This window comes from Perognathus longimembris, chromosome 23 (genome assembly GCF_023159225.1).
Source record: "Perognathus longimembris pacificus isolate PPM17 chromosome 23, ASM2315922v1, whole genome shotgun sequence".
NCBI lineage: Eukaryota > Metazoa > Chordata > Mammalia > Rodentia > Heteromyidae > Perognathus > Perognathus longimembris.
This window is the reverse complement of record NC_063183.1, coordinates 5,413,581-5,431,844: the sequence shown is the minus strand read 5'-3', so window position 1 is coordinate 5,431,844 and position 18,264 is coordinate 5,413,581. Positions and strand designations below refer to the sequence as shown.

General features: G+C 58.5%; 1 protein-coding gene across 1 annotated transcript; it reads right to left on the bottom strand.

Annotated features, from left to right (window-relative positions):
- Nucleotides 1–41: 41 nt before the first annotated feature.
- Il4r (interleukin 4 receptor) lies at nucleotides 42–13,488 on the bottom strand. The gene is made up of 10 exons (XM_048333312.1): nucleotides 13,449–13,488; nucleotides 7,440–7,527; nucleotides 6,805–6,943; nucleotides 6,117–6,268; nucleotides 5,194–5,345; nucleotides 4,269–4,425; nucleotides 3,307–3,406; nucleotides 2,878–2,956; nucleotides 2,164–2,213; nucleotides 42–1,658 (listed from the first exon to the last, which is right to left on the bottom strand). The coding sequence occupies exons 2-10, from the start codon at nucleotides 7,507–7,509 to the stop codon at nucleotides 464–466; spliced, it is 2,094 nt and encodes a 697-aa protein (XP_048189269.1). The 5' UTR covers nucleotides 7,510–7,527; nucleotides 13,449–13,488; the 3' UTR covers nucleotides 42–463.
- Between the last annotated feature and the right edge of the window lie 4,776 nt (nucleotides 13,489–18,264).

Sequence of the window (18,264 nt, the reverse complement as noted above, 5' to 3'; positions counted from 1 at the left end):
ATCCGAGGCAGGCACTCTTGCCACTAGGCCATATCCCCAGCCCCGAGATAAAGAATCTTTATTCATACAAACTGCCACCAAGCCCTGCTCCAATTTGGTGGAGACAGGCACACACAGGCATCGTCCTGCCTAATCCCGGCTCCCGGCCTCATTCAGGTGCCAGCCCATTCTGTCTGCCATCTGCCTCGCCGCTCTCTCGGCCGGGGGAGGGGGGGGCAGGCCCAGCCGAGCCCAGCAACTCGGGCCTCGTTGTGGCACAATTCCAGGCTGCCTGTGCGGCCCTGGGCGCAGGCCAGCCCTGCTTCCCCTGCCTCTGCCTTTCCCCTGTATGCCCCCAGAGCACCCTTTCCCGGGGGGGGAGGGGTTTGGTGGGCCAGGCCAATGCTGGGGAAGGGGCACAGCTTCTGGATCTTGAAAGCCCCCCTGGGGGCCTCACCTGTGTCCTGAGTGATGAAGGCAGGAACTAGGCCACCCCCATGCACGGGGAGCCGCTGTGGGCCAGCAGGGCCTTCCCGTCCTCAGGCGTGCCCGAGGGGGGCGGGGGGCTCCCTGGGGGTGAGGCGGGGTCCCCGGAGCAGCAGTCACAGCAGGGCCGGGCGGCCCCAGTGCCCTGGCCGTGCTCCGTGGGGCTGCAGCGCTGCTTCAGGCGGCCGCACAGGTGGCAGGTGAGTGCCGAGTACACGATGCCGCTGCCCAGGTCATCCAGGGGGAACCCGGGGGCCGCGGGGGGCTTCTGCCCGTGCTTGCCCGGGCCCAGGCAGGCCGGGTGGGGGACAAGTGCAACTTGGGTGCCCTGGGGGGGCTCCACGTCCAGTGCGAAGGTGAGCGGGGACGCGGGGGCCCCAGGACAACTGCTCAGGCTCTGGAAGGGTTTGTAGCCTCCACCTACACTGCAGGCCCCAGGCGTGCAGGCGGCATCGAGGGCGGGGACCCCCGAGAGGGCCTTGTACCCCCCGCCGTCTGCGCCCAGACCCCGGGCCCCCTGCTCCACGGCCTGGGTGAAGTCCCGGTAGCCCGTGTCGATGGCCGCCGCCATCTGCAGAACTCGCTGCCGGAGAATCTGCTCCCAGCTCTCCGGCTCAGTCTGGGGGGGCCCAGGGTCCGCGGGGTTCCCTTGCTCAGGGCCTGCAGCCACCTGCACCCCTGGCTGGGCAGCCCCGGGCCCCGCCGATGGCTGGCAGCAGTCGCTGAAGCTGCGGTAGGCTGGGTTGTCGGCCACGACCAAGGGCACGGGGGTGAGGGCCTGGCCGGCGGGGGGGCCGGGAACGGCCACGCTGCCCGTGGGCAGGGGGCGCCCTGCAGCCGCCGAACCCCTGTCCTCAGCCCCCAGCATGTCCAGGAACAGACTCTCGGCCAGCCGGGCCACCATGTCCTCGGGGAAGGCGTCTGCGCTGGCCTGAGCCGGCCGTGGGTCCCTGGCCTCCTCCTCCTCCTCCGCCTCCGCCTCCCCGCGCAGGGCCGGGGCCTCGCACAGCTCCACGCAGCGCACCACGCTGGTGCTCTCGGGACACAGGACCCTCCTGTGCATCTCCATGGGGGACCATGCCAGCCTGGTGGGGCGTGGCCCGCGGCCTGAACCCCGGGGAACACTCGGGTTCATATTCATGCCGGGCTCCAGCAGGCAGGGCAGGAGCTTGGCCAGACAAGTCTTCCAGTGGCTGCAAAAGTCGGGGAGGGGGGTGGTAAGCTGCGGCTCTCCAAAATAAACAGAGAAATCACCCCAACTCCCCTTGATCCTTCAGGACTCTGCGTGAAATCGCCTGGCACCGACAGCTCTGTGCGGCAGGGGGACCGTTCCCCATTCACAACCAACAATCGAGAAGTGTGGTTTGTTTGTAGATGGGGACCTTCTTGAGGGCAGGACCTTCCTGTCTTTGGGGTTTCCAGAGCCAGCCCCCCACAAACAACACAAACCCATCCCACTGCACAGATCCCACCCCAGGGTAGTGGGGTTTTTTGTTGTAGTTGCTTTCCTAGTCTTGGGACTTGAACTCAGGGCCCCGGCACTATCCCTGAGCTGTGCCCAGCACCTGCCCAATGCGCCTCCTTCCCCCCATTCCCCCCCTCCCGCAAAGCCCAGAAGAGAAGGCAGTGTGCCCATGGTCAAGGTGGGGTGCCCCCTCCCCAAGTCACAGGGGGCACCCCCCGGGCCTGGATACCTACGGGCGCTCAGCTGCTTCCTGCCCCGGCGCCGATTTCTCCCACAGAGACACCTGAACAGAGATAGCTGTGAGACCACGGGTGGGTGGCCGAGGACCCAACAGCCCATGGCAGCGCGGGCCCAAGGACTTTGAGTTCCTCCCTCTTTGTTGCTGTTGTCGGTCGTGGGGCTTGCTAGCCCTCTACCACTTGAGCCACCCTGCCACTTCCGTTTTTCTAGACGCTAGTTGGAGATAGGAGTCTCACTGCTCTGGCTTTGGACTGCGATCCTCAGATCTCCGCCTCCTGAGTAGCTGGCATGAAGGCGTGAGCCGCTGGCGCCCTGCCTTCCTCTCAGTTTTAACCTAACCCAGCCTTGGGGAATGATGGGCATTTGAACCCCATGGGGCTGTTTGTCACATAGCAACAACTAACCATACATAATAAGCTCACCTGGACTTTTGGGGCACTGTCTCTACCGACTTCAACACACTGGGGAGACACTAGCACAATATGCCAGCTGGTATGTCCCCCCAGGCCTGACCTAGACACGACCAGAGCCGAGAGCCAGCCCTGGGGACCCAGTCCTGGAGGAAACAGCAGCAGTGGCCATGAGGCCTCCCTGCAGCCTGGATGGTGGGCATATGCCCCAGATCATGGCTTAGCACCCGACAAGCCACGCCCCCAGACAAGCCACCCAAGCTTGGCCCCAGGCCAGGTCTCCAGGCACAGGCCTACCTGCGAGTCCCGGATGACGACGGCCAGCACGGAGCTGCGGGCAGGGCTGGGGATCTGGTCCCACCACAGCTTCTTAACCCTGTACGGTCATTAAAGGGCCACGTTAGCCTCAGGCCACGCCCGCTCACTGCCCTGTGACCACGGCAGGCAGCACAGATCTGTGGATGCCAATGCCGCTTTATGCCCAACCCAACTAGGGGCAGCCACAGTACCCTGGAACATCGGTCCCCTGTACCAGGGTACTCAGCACAGCACCCTGCAACGTCAGTCACCTCCCTACACCAGGGTACTGAGCCTGAATCTCTGTCACAAAGCATTCTAGTTACCGGGGGCCCAGCATGGGGTACTATCAGCCTTGTCCCCATCGCTAACCCACACCAGAGGTGTAGTAGCTGCTCAGTTAATGCGCGGGGCCCAGCCAGGACTCACCTGGTGACACCAAGGTAGCCGGCCAGGCAGACGAACAGGATGAGGAGGCAGGTGATGGCCATGCCCAGGGGCAGCTGCTGCTCCAGGGACAGCTGGGAGTCTTCAGGGAAAGGAGAGGCCTGAGCCGCCCAGGGCCCAGCTGGGCATCGGGGATGGGCGCCCACTGCCTGCTGGCCTCGCCTTCCCCTCCCCCACGGAGTCCCCTCACGGCAGAGCTGGAATGGGGTGCATTCCCAGAGCTCAGAGGTCTAAGCTGTGAGCTCAAGGCCACCCAGAGCCCCAGACAAGCCCACCACCCTCTCTGTGTCCCAAGACCTCGGCTCTACTTTGGGGGTACGAAGGCTGCACCTCACAGGTCACAGGACCTTTTGGACAGACTATGCACAACAGGCCATCCTGCCACCATGCCATCCCGCCACCCACTCCGTGCCAGTCCTGGGACTTGAACTCAGGGTCTGGGCAATGTCCTTGAACTTTTGTACTCAAGGCTAGTGCTCTACCACACTGAGCCACAGTGCCACTCCCAGTTTTCTGGTGTTCACTATGGATGAGAGTTCCACAGACCTTCCTGCCAGGGCTGGATTTGAACTGTGATCCTCAGACCTCAGCCTCCTGAGTAGCTAGGATGACAGGTGTGAGCCACAGGTGCCAGGCTGTCCTTTTCATTTTTACTCTTTGCAGTATAGGGGTTTGAACTCAGGGCCTTCCACTCAGACTCTACCACTTGAGCCAGGTCCCCAGCCACCGCTTTTTTTGGATAGGCTTGTGAGTTTTTTTCTCTTCTTTATTCCTCCCAAGGTGGCTGGGATTACAGATGTGTGCTACCACACCATGTTCTCGGGGATTCTCCTACTCTCATGACAGAACCTATGGCCTCAGAGGTGCCGACAGAGGTGGCATCTGACTGCAGAGAAAGAGTGGGGTTCAGGGACTGTGTGGGCTTGGGGTCCTCTGGTACTCACGGTTGTTCCATATGACGCTGGGGCTCCACTCGCTCCAGGTGCTGAGCAGGATGCTGGCCCGGGCCCTCACCCGCGCGCTGTAGGAGAGCCCGGGTTTCAGGGCGCTGGCCACCAGGCGGAGGACGGGCCCCGTGTAGGTGACATTGTAGATCTGGAACTGGTGGAGGAGAGGTGTGTCTGTGTGCCAGCCGTGGCCCCGGGCTGTCTGGAGATGCTGGGGGGCCTCCCACAGCGGGCTGGGGGGTCGGGCTGCCTGTGCACTCTCCTCCTCCTTTCCTTTTGGGTGGCACTGGAGTGTGAACTCAGAGCCTCACCCTGGCTGACCAGGCGCTCCACCCCTTGGTCCAGCCTTTCTACTTGTTTGCGTTGGGTGCTGTTTGGCCTCAGCGGGAGATCCTCGTGCCCAGGCCTCCTTCCCTGCTGGGGTTCCAGGCAGAGTTCTATCTGGCTTGTGGGTTGAGATGGGGTCTCACTAACTTTCGTACCAAAGTCAGATGAGGTGCCGCCCTTTCCAGGTTTGTTGTTGTTCACGGGGCGGGGCTCATCAGCTGGAGGCTAATTTGCATCTCCAGCTTTCCCAGAGTGCCCTGTTCCCAGTGTTGGGCCTGCGGTGGCACAGGGCGGGGCGGGACTTCCAGCACTGGGGTTGTGCCCCGGAAGGATTCTGGCCCCAGATCTTCTGGGCCAGTCACGACAGAGGAGCAGCTCCACCCGGAGCCCTGGCCACGCCACAGGGGACACCCCGACCGAGTGCAAGGGCCCGGGAGCACACACAAATCTTCCTCTGAGCTGTGTGTGTCAGGCATTTTGCCACAGCCGGGGAAGCTAACTGACGCTAACACTGGAAAGGGAGCTAGACAAGAGGCAGGACTTCCCTGGGTGGGTCATCCCCGGCCCCAGGGCAGCCCGAGCCCCAGCCGCTCACCTGCGCTGGGTCGTCCTTTTGGGAGACGTTGACCAGGTAGGTGAGCTTGTTGTACAGGAAGTTTTCAGAAGGGTAGGGATTGCTCCACGCTAGGACCCAGGAGTGGGAGGAGCTGGCCCGCACTGTCAGGTTCTCAGGGGCCATGGGCTTCACTGTGGGGAGAAGCTGTCACCCCAGTGGAGGGGACCCCGCATCCCGCCTGGCCTGTGCCCCACAGGCTTCCAGAATGTTCCATGAGGTCTCCAGAAACACAGGCATAGAGACACGACAGAATCATACCCAGGCTTCTCCCTGTGCCAGGAGGGGGCGGGCAACCACACCCCAAGCCACAGCCGGCCCCCACTACTATTTCATGACTATTTGTTTCTCTGGGCTTTTATTCTCAAGGCTGGTGCTCAACCACTTAAGTCACAGCTCCACTTCTGGCTTTTTGTTACTTAGAGATCAAAGTCTCACAGACTTTTCTGGCCCAGGCTGGCTTTGAACCACAATCCTCAGCTCCCAGCCTCCTGAGTAGCTGGGATGCCAGGTGAGAGCCCTGCGTGCCTGGGGTGGCTGGTGTACATTTTAGGAAACATTAAATATCATATCCATGAGGCCCTGTGTACAGCAAGTCCGCTAAACATCAGTACATAAATGCAAAAGTCTTTTGTCTCAAAGTTCGTATCTGTCTTGGGCTCCGCTGCTGTGTGGCCTCAGGCTGGTTGCCTGCCCTCTCTGGGCGAATGGATTTACTGGCTACGTGGAGAGACCCCGTCACTCCAGCTGTACACGTCGCCCTTCCTCTCCTGCCACCCTGGGTGGGCAGGGGTCCAGCTCAGGGGGCGCAGCACCCGCCCTTACAAGCATCAGGCCCTGGGTTCAACCCACAGGACTGCAGAAAACAACAGGCAATAAACGTGGAGCTAGCTCATGGGGCTCACCGTGCTGGCTGGGGGTGAAGGCGCCCCCCCATAGCAGCCGCTGCCCGGCCCACAGGTCCAGCTGGTAGCTGTCATAGACGTACAGGTCCTCGGTGGACATGTGGCACACACACACGGATTCAGCCACATTGTCCGGGACACAGGTCTGGTTTCTGCGGACAGAGAGGGGCTGAGGAGGGGCCTGCCCCCCGCCTTGATTTCTAGATGGGTCTCGCCTCTATGGATTTAGTCTTTTTGCATGTCACACACGACTCTCCTATCTATGTTCTCTGGTGTGACTGAGACTACAGGGCTCACTGCCACACGGGCTCGTTGGTTGGAATGGGGGAACCGGCTGGCTCTTTGTCTAGGCTGGCCCCAACTTGCAGTCACCTGCAAGTCGCCTCCCCGTAGCTGGGATTACAGGCATGAGCCACCGTACCACCACCCCTTTTAAGGTAAATGCTGGTGAGGAGAAGCCAGCAAGGCAGGAGCTTCCTGGGTCCTCCCTGACCTCCGTGTGCAGAGGACCATAAAGGTTGGGAGTGGCTGGTGTGGTCCAGCATCCTGGCCATAGGTCCCTCCCCCACTGGCCTGAGGGGCAGCTGGGTGGCCACCATACACCCCTCCGTGCGGACCACGTGTGAGCCCCGTGCGGTGGGCCGAGGGTCGGGCTCACTGCCAGGGCCTGTGCCCGTCACCCGCTTACTCAAAGAACTCCAAGTTGATCCAGTAGGCCAGGCGCAGCTCAGCCGTGCAGTTGAGAGGACGGTCCAGACTCCACTCGCAGGTGGACACACGGAGGTAATCGGAGAAGCAGGTGGGTGGGTACAGGATGTTGAGGCACCCTGTGGGGGACGGGGGGGGGGACCTGAGTGGTGGCAAGGCAGGTGTGCAGCCAGCCTGGAGGGGGGCGAGGGCCCAGTGCTGGAGAGCGCACACACACACAACATATATGCACAGTTATGCACACACGCAGGAGCGCACACACACACACACGAAGCAGAGCCGGCTCCGCAGAGCCCTCTGAACCCCAGCTCCTGGATGATCCCCTGCCCGGGCCGCCCCCCAGCCCCACCCCACGCTGCTGCTCCAAGCCTGGGGCACCACCCTGGGCCTTCCCTTCTGGTCACCACTTCCTTTCCAGTTCACAATTCCGGATTTCAACCTGGACCCGTGAAGACGGTGCCCCTTGGGCCGCAGCCCCGGGCCGCGGCCCCACCCCCACCCCCCACTGCAGGGCAGCTACCACCAGGCAGAGGATTAACGCCTGGTTTCCGGATCGGCCCCAGGACCTTGGCATGGCATCCGTGGTCAGTGGGTGACTGCCAGGTGGTGACTTACCAGAGCCCGCGACCCAAGCCAGGACCAGGCAGGTCACGGGGAACAGCGCCGCAGCACGCAGCTGCCCCATGGGGAGACTCAAAGGCGCCTGCGGAGAGAAAGGGGCGCATTCAAGCCCACCTGGCCTCCTGCTAGCTGTGGAGCCCAGTGGCCAGGTTGTGCGTCCCCAGTCCGCCCCGGGTTCAGATCTCAGCGGTCACTTCTGTCCGGTACTTCTCACATCTCTAACCTCAGCAGCGCGGTTGGAGCACCAGTGGTTACTTGATTTCGGGGTGCAGGTAGCAAAGATGAAAGACCTGACTGCACACACATTCCCCACTTCTCTACATCTCCAGACCAAGAAGCCGGGGCCCATGGCTGTCGCCTGTATTCCCGGCTACTCAGAAGGCTGAGAGCAGAGGATTCAAAGGCAGCCAGGGTGGGGGAGCCTGGGCTCTTGTCTCCACGGAACCCCCAGACAGTGGGAAGTGGATGGAAGGTCATTTCCTGACATTCTCCAGCCACTCCCTGCCCTCACTTGGGGAGTGGGGGTGAGTGGTGACTGTCAAGCTGGCAGGGTGGCAGCCGTGGGGGCCGGGGGGGGTGGGGAGGGCAGCTTGGAGCAGAGCCGTGCCGCTGTCCGGTCCTCATGGCGATCTGCCCTTCCTGTGGCTCGCCTGCAGGACGGCTGGGCCGGGCTGGCCGGTGCCCAGAAAAACGTAGCGCCCAGCTGCGTTCCCCAGAAGCGAGCCCACATGCCTGTCCCGGCCCCACCTGCTCACCCCGACAGGCCTGGCCTGTGACCCCGGCTGCTGGGGGGGGCGGGGCAGGGGCAGTGGCAGAGGATCTCAGTCCAAGGCAGACAAAAGCAACGGGGCAAAGGGCACCCACCCGGCCACCACAAGGCCCTGAGTTCAAACCCCAGCATCACCCAACACACAAAAAGCTAGGGCAGGCCTGCGGGGAGAGGTGCCCAGGGGCTCGTGGAGGCAGTGCCCAAGGACCGGCCAAGGTATGGGGATGGAATGGTGAGCACCAGGGTCCTGAGGGGTCACTCGGCAGACCCCAGAAGCTGACCTCATCTTTAGAGGATTCTAGACCCCCGAAGGTGGGGGCTGGAGCCCGAGGACCGCAGGGCAGCCCCCCACCCCCACCCCCGGGCTTCCTGTGCCCAGCACTTGTCCTGCTGTGGACACTGCGGCAGGGGGCATCTACTTATTGTCCAAAACCACAGCTGGACCCCTGCAGACCAGGCCCTGGGGGAGGCACAGCTGGCCCCAGCTGCATGTGGATGCCTGAGGAGTCTGGAATGTTCCACTCCCGGCTACTGGGCAAACATTGGCCAGGGTCCAGGGTCTGCGCTGGGATCAGTCTGGGGCCCGAAGCCGGAGCCTGGTTGTGGATTACAATTGGGTTGTTTCTGACCATCACAGCTCCCTGTGGCCCACATCCTGGGCCCCTGTGTGCCCCTCTGGCCTGGGTCTACCTAGGAGTGTGTGGAGTTTTCTCAACTCTGACACCCATGGGGGAGGGGGTGAGACTTATAGATGCAGCCAGCATCCGCCTCGCTCCAGGAAGAAACAGAGGCCCAGAGAGTTTCAGAAAGCTGCCTGGGGGTGCACAGCCTGACATCGATATGGCTGGGATTAAAACCCAGGCCTCTGACTGGGGCTGTTGGTGCAGAGGCTGGCACAACAGAGGCAGGAAGCCGGCTCAGCAGCTGCCTGCCTCAGACTTTGACCCTTGGCATCAGAGCCAGCAGCATGCGGCACAGATAAGGCGCCAGGCCCTGCCCTGTCTGTAGATGGGGGCGCGGGTGGGGCTGCTGCCTCACTTGGTCCCCAGCTGGCCTCGCCCCAGTCAGCTGATGTCCTCTCAACCTCTCAGAACCTCCTGCTCTTCTAGAAAGTGAGAGCAGCCCTTGGCCCACCCTGGTCACCATGGTGACCAGGAGAGCAGCAGGTGGGCCCTCATCACCTGACTCCCGCGGTTCAGCCAGAGAAGATTCCAGAAGTCCTGCCAGCCCTACTGCCCCCTCCCACCCTGCCCCACAGAGCCCAGACTTGTCACACACCGCCCCACTCACTCCCTGAGCTGTTTCCTCACCTTCCTACGGCCTTCCTGGTCCAACCTCACTCCTTCCTCAGCCGGGCTCCCAACTCACAAATGGCCTCCTCCCTCCCCAGACCCAAAGGTCCCTAGGGGCAGTCATCTTTTCTGCCTCAGGGCCTTTGCACCTGCCACTCTCACCATCTAGAGCTCTGCAGATTTATTTACACCACTGAGCCACGCTCCCTGACCCAATGATCACACTGATAGTCATAAAACCCAGATGGACATCGGTGGGTCATCTGCTGACTGCATGAATGAAGAAGTCGGGGCCCATATCGGGACCCTGTCTTGCTCAGTGACCTTAGAGAGCAGTGTAGACTGAGTGGACTATGGTCAAAGCAAAGTCTTATAATTTTAGGGACAAACAAAGGAATGAAATAACTTGAAATTAATCAAGAAAAACGCAAATGAAGACCACAGGATATAAAAAAAAAGGCAGAATTGAAGCCATCTACGTATTAAAAGTGGTAGAGAAGTTGGCTATTCAGATGGCTGAGATCTGAGGATCACAGTTCAAAGTCAGCCTGGGCAGCAAGATCAGTGGGATCCTTACCCCCAATTAACCACCAGAAAACTGGAAGTGGTGCTGCAGTTCAAAGTGGTAGCAAAGTGAGCTGAAGAGAACTCAGGAACAGAGCCCAGGCCCTGCGTTTAAGCTCCACAACTGACAAAATAAAAGTGGTAGAGAGCCAGCCTTGCGCAAAAAAATCTAAAGGACAGTGCTCAGCTTCTGAGTTCAGGCCCCAGGACCAACACACACACGACAAAAAATGGGGCTGGGAATGTGGCTTAGTGGTAGAGTGCTTGCCTAGGATGCACGAAGCCCTGAGTTTGATTTCTCAGCACCACATAAGCAGAAAAGGCTGGAAGTAGTGCTGTGGCTCAAGAGGTAGAGTGCTGGCCTTGAGCAAAAGAAGCTCAGGGACAGTGCCTAGTCCCTGAGTTCAAGCCCCTGGACTGGCAAAAAACCTCATCACCTTAATTAAGTTATATCCATTGTGAAATATTTTTAAAGCACCTCAACACTCTTTCAACAACTCTTGAAAAACCAAGGGAAAACTGCACGATTTATCTAGCAGTGAACAACAGTATCAAGACTTACAGGATAGGTACCAAAGCAGTATCCAAAAGGAAAAATCATAGTCATTTCACCTGAAATCCATTTATTGGAAAACAAGACTGAAACATTTGTGAGCCTCAAGCCAGAAATCTCAGCCTGGAAGCCACAGTTTGCTTCTGCTTCATGTTTTTTTTTTTTTTTTTGGCCAGTCCTGGGCCTTGGACCCAGGGCCTGAGCACTGTCCCTGGCTTCTTCCCGCTCAAGGCTAGCACTCTGCCACTTGAGCCACAGCGCCGCTTCTGGCCGTTTTCTGTATATGTGGTGCTGGGGAATCGAACCTAGGGCCTCGTGTATCCCAGGCAGGCACTCTTGCCACTAGGCTATATCCCCAGCCCCCTGCTTCATGGTTTTGACTGATGCAGAACTATGAACGCCATCCCTGAGTATGATTATATGAACAGAGGTGTAAACTCCACACCAAAGGTGGCGAAGCTCTCCTTCCATCTGACCAGGAAGGCTTTGAGAGAGGCAACATGGGGAACTCTGGCCAGTGAATGAAGGCTGGAAACACACTGGACTCCCCAAATTCCCTCGGTCAGAGACACACCTGAACGCACCATAGTGATATAAGCCTGCGAAACATCCAGCCAAAGTGGGGAGAGATGGCTGCTTCCTCCAAGAGACAGAAAAGGAAGATCAGGAATGCTGCTTTGGCTAAATCTCAGGAAGTTCACCCTCCATTGAGAGCTGCTAAGCTGGAGCTGGAGCAGCTTCTGAACACTTCTGGACCTGCCCAGAAGGCCAGAAGGCCAGATGGTAGGAGGCTGGAGGCTGAAGCTCCGATTGCTGCAAGGGCACCCGGCTCAGCGCCCCAGTGGCTCCACTCCCCTGAGAAGTTTCATTTCCTCTTTTGAAAGAGTCAGAGCGCATGTGCATGTGCGTGTGCGTTTGCGCTGGCACACGCGGGCACACACACACACATACTCTGGTGACTCTAGGAAAACCTCAGGCCACCCCAAGTTCTCCAAAATGATTCTTGGGGACAAACGAGACTCCCTCATTTCCAACCAAGCAGTCACATTCTCTGTAATCTCTCCTCCCCAAGTCAAGAGCTCAGAACTGGGGTTCAACAGGCAAGATTCACATCCCTGGGTTGGAACAATCTCTCGAAACTCCACCTGGAGCCTCAGTTTCCCCTGGAGCCACCCCCTAACCTGCCTGGCTTGGCGGGAGGGGGAGGGGAGAGGGGGAGACAGCTATCATGAAGATGGCAGAAAGAACCTGGGGGTATAGGACACCCAAACAAGCAATGCAGGGCCAGAAGCCATGGCTCAGGGCTGAGGTCCCTCCTGTGCACCCCTGAACCCTCCCAGCCTCAGGGTCCTCCCCTGAACAATGTGGGTCTCCTCCACAGGCCAAGTGGAGACGACTGGAATTTCACTGTCATGCACAAAATGTTGGTGAGACTCCCTCTCAACCAACCAGCCCAGCTGAGTAGTGTGCCTGTTATCCTAGCTGCATGAGGGGCAGAGACAGGAGGATCTCCATCCAAGGCTAGCCTAGGCAACACCCAGGAGGCCCTAACTGAAAAATAAGGAAAGCAATTAAAGGGAAAGGAGGATGCAGGTAGGGGTGGCTCCAGGGCAGAGCACCTGTCCAGCAAGTTGAGGTTCTGAGTTCAAAACCTAGTATCATCACTACAAACTGACCAATCAACATTAAAAAAAAACACCTCAAATTCCATTTTGGAAATGCAAGCAATGACCCCCCCTCCTTACCCCACCCTCAGCATACCCCAGGGCTCTGGAAGCAGGGGCCAGCGGCTGGGGCCCAGGAAGCACACTGTGTGTGCAAGACCGGGCAGTCAATGAGTCACACCACGGGGTGCTGCACAAACCCTGGGTCACTGGGTCCTGCCTGGACCTGGCGTGGCTCCCCATCCTCCGGCCCGTGCACCCCACCTCTGCCTCTGTGCTGGGCGAGCCCGAGCGTCTCAGTGCGGCCCTGGGTGCCCGGCTCTGCTCTCTCAGCAAACCCCCAAGGCCTCCCACAGCCGGCGAGCCCCCTCTGCCATTCCCGAGGCTCCCCAGCGCCCATCCCGGCCTCGCCCCAGCAGCCGCCTCCAGTCCGTGCCTTAGTTTCCACACCTGTGCTCGTGGATTGCCAGGCTCAGTCCTAGGCCTTGGGGAGACTCTAGAATCGCCTTACTTTGTGGGCCTCCCTGGATGGCCATACCCCGGCCTCAGTTTCCCCATGGGAATTTAGGATAGGCACGGGTGACCCCAGCAATACTGGGGTCCTCAAGGACTACCTGCCCTCAAGGACACTGAGGCCGGTGGGGGGGGGGGGCGCGGCACTGAGCCGGCCTGGGGTCCCGGCCCTAGGGCCCGCCCGGCTCTCAGGAGCCCCGACGCTAGAATATCGGGTGCTCGAGCTTCCTGCCGCTCAACGCGGGAAGGAGACTGGGCGGCGGCGTCGTCGGAAAATCCCGGGGAGAACCCGGGGATCGGGGCGGTTCCGCGGGCGCGAGGGGGCGGCCGCCTTCCCGGGGCGCCCCGGCTCCGCGGCCCGGTCTCGGCCAGCAGCTCGGCCGTGCCGCACCGGGGCGTCCCGGGCCTCGGCCCCGGCTCCCCACGCGTCCTCCCCGGCCGCGGAGTGACAGCTTCGCCAGGACCCCCGCGGCCCCGGCCCGGCCCAGCCCGCGACGGCGCAGGTCCACGACCCGCACCGGCCCGGGCGATCGCGAGTGGTCCCGAGTCACCCTGCCCTCGGCCTGGGGACCCCGAGACCTCCGCGGCTTCCAGCCACGAGACCGGGGCGAACAGCCCACGACGACCCGCCCCGCCCCGCCAATCTACCTGAGGGACGCGGCCCCATCCGCCCGCGATGGACCTGAGCCTGAGCGGGCCCAGCGCGGGGGCTTTCTTGCCGCGGGCCCCGCCCTCCGGCCGCAGGCCACGCCCCCGAGACAGCCCCGGTCTCTACAGCCGGCCACGCCCTCTAGCCCGCTTATTTGCATGCGCAGCCGCCTTGGCGCCAGTACATTTGCTTGTGCTAGCTCTTTCCCTCTGCCGACATGCCCCGCCCTGGTGGCTTTGATTTGCATGCCACGCCCCACCTGGTCGTTCGCACATGCGGCCCGCCCCTTCATTTGCATACATCCCTGTACCCCTCCCAGCTATCTGGCCCTGGGCTGGCTCAGGTGTGACCTGAGTACAGGGCCTCTTCCAGGGTGGTCCCCCTCCCTCCAAGGCAATCCTGAGGCGTCACCCCACTTCCTGCAGAGGGGTGCTGGCCATCCGGCCTGGGAGGGCTGTGCCCCTGGAGTCCCTGACACCCTTAATGCCACTGCTCCCAGCCATCAGGCTTCAGGGTGCCCCTCGTCCTAGGCCAGGCCTAGGACATGGGGAATGTCACCCACTTTACACATGGGAAAACTGAGGCAGGTTGGAACTGAGGCTCCATAGACCACCAGCCACTAGACACCAGGGAAGCTTTTTGGTAGGAAAACACACACACACACACACACACACACACACTCATGCATGCACACACTTCAGATGACAAGAGCCCCTAAGAAGAGAGAGAGAGAGAGAGAGAGAGAGAGAGAGAGAGAGAGAGAGAGAGAGAGAGAGAGAGAGAGAATCTTAGGCCATTGGGACAGAAGCACAGGAGAGGCTGCCCTGAGAAAATGGGCCAAGGAGACCCCTAAAAAGGATTTGGAAAAAAAGAAGAGTACTGTGGGAAGAAGGGGCCTGGGCAGGAGGCAGCGCTGGCAGCTGGTGAGGAAAGGCAGCGAGAGTGTGGAAAACCTGGCTCATTCACCACCAAGTCACCAGGGCCCACATGTGCCAGGCACTGCCAAGGTGTGCCCAGGGCTGGGCTGTATGGAGGTCCAGAAGGGTTCAGAAGCTTGCACCTGGTGAGAACTCTCCAAACCCTACTACACACACACACACACACACACACACACACACACACGAACAATTCAACCCTGAAATTTCTGAGTTTCTGTCCAGTGTCAGCTGAGGAAGCCAGCCAATCTCTGCTTCACATTCCTGGGTAAATGAGAACTCCCATCTGAACTCTCTCCTGAGCCCCAACTGGCCCCACCCTGTTATCTGATGAGTCTTTAAAAATCATCTCTTTTCTTACTCACTTGCCACCAATGCTCCTAATCTGCCCGATCACGCTTGCTCCTTCTTGGCTGTGTGACTTTGGGGTCGTGGACTGCCCTCTGTCCCTCAGTGTCCTTGTCTGTGGAGCAGGGCTAACAATGGACACATCTCAAGGGGGAGTTCCATGAAGAAGCACTCAGAACAGTACTTGGCATGTGTTCAGTGGCAGGAAATCTGCATTAGAAAAGGGGTGAAATCTGAGCCCCTTTGGCACAGTTGTGAAAGCAGGATGAGTTCAGCTCTGACCAGACAGGATCTGGGAAGGGCAGGGTGGGGGGCAGGGAACACAGGAGTTACAGGAATTCTTCATGTACTTTGTGCAATATTCCTGTAAGTCTGAGGTTAGGTCAAAATCAACATTAGAGCACACAAGGCTTGTGGTCCCGAGACCTGAGGCAGAGGGGAACTGGACATGCGTTGCTCTGTGGGCCAGCCTTCATCTGTGGTTAACTCTGCCAGCTGTTGGGAGGGGTCCCCACATAACAAAACCTCTATCTTCCATCCAGGGGGGTTCCCAAGTCTTGCATCAGTATATGATAAGCTCAGCCCACATTAGAACACAGCACTAATTTTGGCGGTGATGGTGGTGATGGGGCCTGGGTGTTGTCCCTGAGCTCTTTTGCTCAAGGCTGGTGCTCTACCACTTGAGCCACGCTACCACTTCTGATGTTCTGGTGGTTCCTTGGAAATAAGAGCCTCAAGGACTTTCCTGCCCAAGTTGGCTGCAACTCCCTCTTGAGTAGCTAGGATTACAGGTATGAGCCACCAGAGCCTGGTTATTTACTGTTTTTTGAGCCAATCTTTGAGTTTTTGACAAAATGACTTGATTTTCATTTTTGCAACAGCCACAGGTTGATAGACGAATTGAGCATAAGGAACTGTAGGGGTTGGCTCTGAGTTTCCAGAAAGGACTCTGTGTGGGAGGCTTGGCTCCTGGCTGGTGGATGCCTCCATGCCTTTTCTTTCTGGTGTGTGCTGATATTAGGGCTTGAACTCAGGGCCTTGCAGCCTATTTTTTTTTTTTTTGTCAGTGGTGGGCCTGTGCACTGTCTCTGAGCTTTTCTGCCTAAGGTAGCACTCTACCACTTTGAGCCACAGCTCCACTTCCAGTTTTCTGGTTGTTCATTGGAGGTAAGAGTCTCATGGACTCTCCTGCCCCAGCTGGCTTCAAACCTTGATCCTCAGATCTCAGCCTCCTGAGTAGCAAGGATTCCAGGCATGAGCCACTGGTACCTGGCTGGGCCTAGTACTCTTACCTGAGCTTTTTCACTCAAGGCTGGTACTCTACCACTTGAGGCATCTTCACTTCCAGCTTTTTGGTGGGAGAAGAGAGGAGAGGAGAAGAGAGAAGAGCAGAGGAGAGGGGAGAAGAGGGGAGAGGAAGAGCAGAGATTTGAGGAACCAGAGGTGGGGGTGTAGGAAGAGAGGTCCTTCACAGCCATTTTCCTTCGTTCCACATTCTGCTTTACTGCTGTGTGTACAGACATGGCAGGCATGGGTCACCAGAAATGTGTCCTGTGCCATGGCGTGGCCTCAGGGACTCATATTCTGAACAACAGAATATGGTACAAAAATCATGGCTTGGTTTCAAGGCTGAGCTGCAAAGGAGACAGATTCCACCTGGTACAGGGGAGGGAGGGAGGGAGGGCATGATGGCTGAGGCCCAGCTGTTGGGGAGGATACCCAGGCCCAGGGGCGGGGGCCAGGGTACCTTTGGGTGGCTCTGGCCCCCAGCTCCAGGTCACCCCTGCTGACACCCCAGGACATGGAGATGGAGGGAGTCCATTGAACTCTGACCACATTGAAAAATGATCAGCAAAATGAATGATGCTGTTGCTTTTGCCTGGCGCCAGCCAGAGTACAAACCAGGCTACAGACAAGCTGGCTCCATCCACCAGCAACATCAATGGCACTGTTTGGAGACAGTATGTGTGGTGTGTGTGTGTGTGTGTGTGTGTGTGTGTGTGTGTGTGTGTGTGTGTGTGTTGTGCAGAATGACTAGGATACCCATAATATACATACCCATAATATTCTCCCACCCAGTCTCCCTTGGCAACGCTCAAGCCGGTCATGGCAACCCCATCCTAGAGATCTCAGGCTCCAAGTGCTGTGGGTGGCTGGGAACCTAGCTCTGTTACAGTGACACAATGGAACCCAGGAGCTAGAATGCTTGACAGAGGGGAGAACTTTCCCAAAGCAAAAGCCCACATGTCTCCGAGAAGCTGACGGTGAGGTGAGGGTGGTTAGCTGTGGCTGACTGTAGACCCCATGTCATGGGAGGGAGAAAAGAGCCCTACTTATGGTCCTGTTGAATGAAGTTTTTTTCTTTTTGTGCCTGTCCTAGGGCTTGAACCCCAGCTGGGGCATTATCCCTTAACTTTTTTTTTTTGGCTCAAGGCTGGTTGGTTCGTGCTCTACCACTTGAGCCACAACGCCATTTCCCACTTTTTCTGATTAGTTTATTAGAGATCAGAGTCTCATGGTCTTTCCTGACTGGGTTGGCTTTGAACCACGATCCTCAGATCTCAGCCTCCTGACTAGCTAGGATGACAGGTGTCAGCCACCGGCGCCTGGTCCATTTTTGTTTATAAGCTGCTTGTCTCTGATATTTCCGTTGCAGTTCCTGACAAACACAATGCGTATTGCATCAACCTCTTCCTGATATTGAGGTTCTTTCCAGTTTCTCCTCATTCTAAACAACACCGACATGAATACTGATCCTGTGTGAACTTGTTTATCTCCTCAAGGAAAACACCGAGGACCCAAATGGCTGAACATATTTACACCCTTCTCCTCTTCCCTTCTCTTGCTCCCATGCTTGTCCCTTCAAACCCACCTGCTTTTTTTTCTTTTTCTTTTCCACAGAGAGAGCTGTTTTATCATAAATTAATTTCAGCCAAAGGCATAGATTGTCAAAAGCAGGTGACCTGCCAGGCACAGGTGGCTCATGCCTGTCACCCTAGCTACTCAGGAGGCTGAGATCTGAGGACCAGGGATCACAGCCAGCCTGGGCAGGAAAGTCCATGAGACTCTTATCTCCAGGGAACCACCAGAAGACATGAGTGGTGCTGTGGCTCAAAGTGGTAGAGCACCAGCCTTGAGCAAAAAGACGCTCAGGGACAGCACCCAGGCCCTGAGTTCAAGTCTCATGACCACAAACACTACTACCACCACCACCAAAACAAAAGGTCAGCTACACAGGACAGTAAAACAAGTGGGGCAGAGGGCCTTGGGAAATACTCAGGCTGGTTTATTTATAACCTTCCTACTCACCCAGGACCCTCAGGGCCGTGGGTTCAAGAAGTTAGTATTCACTGATATCTATTATGGGCTGTTTCATCCTAGGAACAGGGAAGGTAGAGGTGACATTAAGTCATGGAGGAGCGTGATGGGACAGTGGTGTGGGGATGGAAGCCTGAGGGCAGAAAAGGTGTTTTACCAGAAGGGCTAACCAAAAAGGCACCTGACAGATGAGTAGGAGTTCTCTAGTTTGGAG

Excerpts from the sequence above, each read along its gene's own strand:
- Il4r (XM_048333312.1), bottom strand. The coding sequence starts at position 7,509 with ATGGGGCAGCTGCGTGCTGCGGCGCTGTTCCCCGTGACCTGCCTGGTC. Across the intron at positions 6,944-7,439 it reads GGCTTGGGTCGCGGGCTCTG|GGTGCCTCAACATCCTGTAC; the intron begins GTAAGTCACCAC and ends CGTCCCCCACAG. Across the intron at positions 6,269-6,804 it reads ATCAACTTGGAGTTCTTTGA|AAACCAGACCTGTGTCCCGG; the intron begins GTAAGCGGGTGA and ends CTCTGTCCGCAG.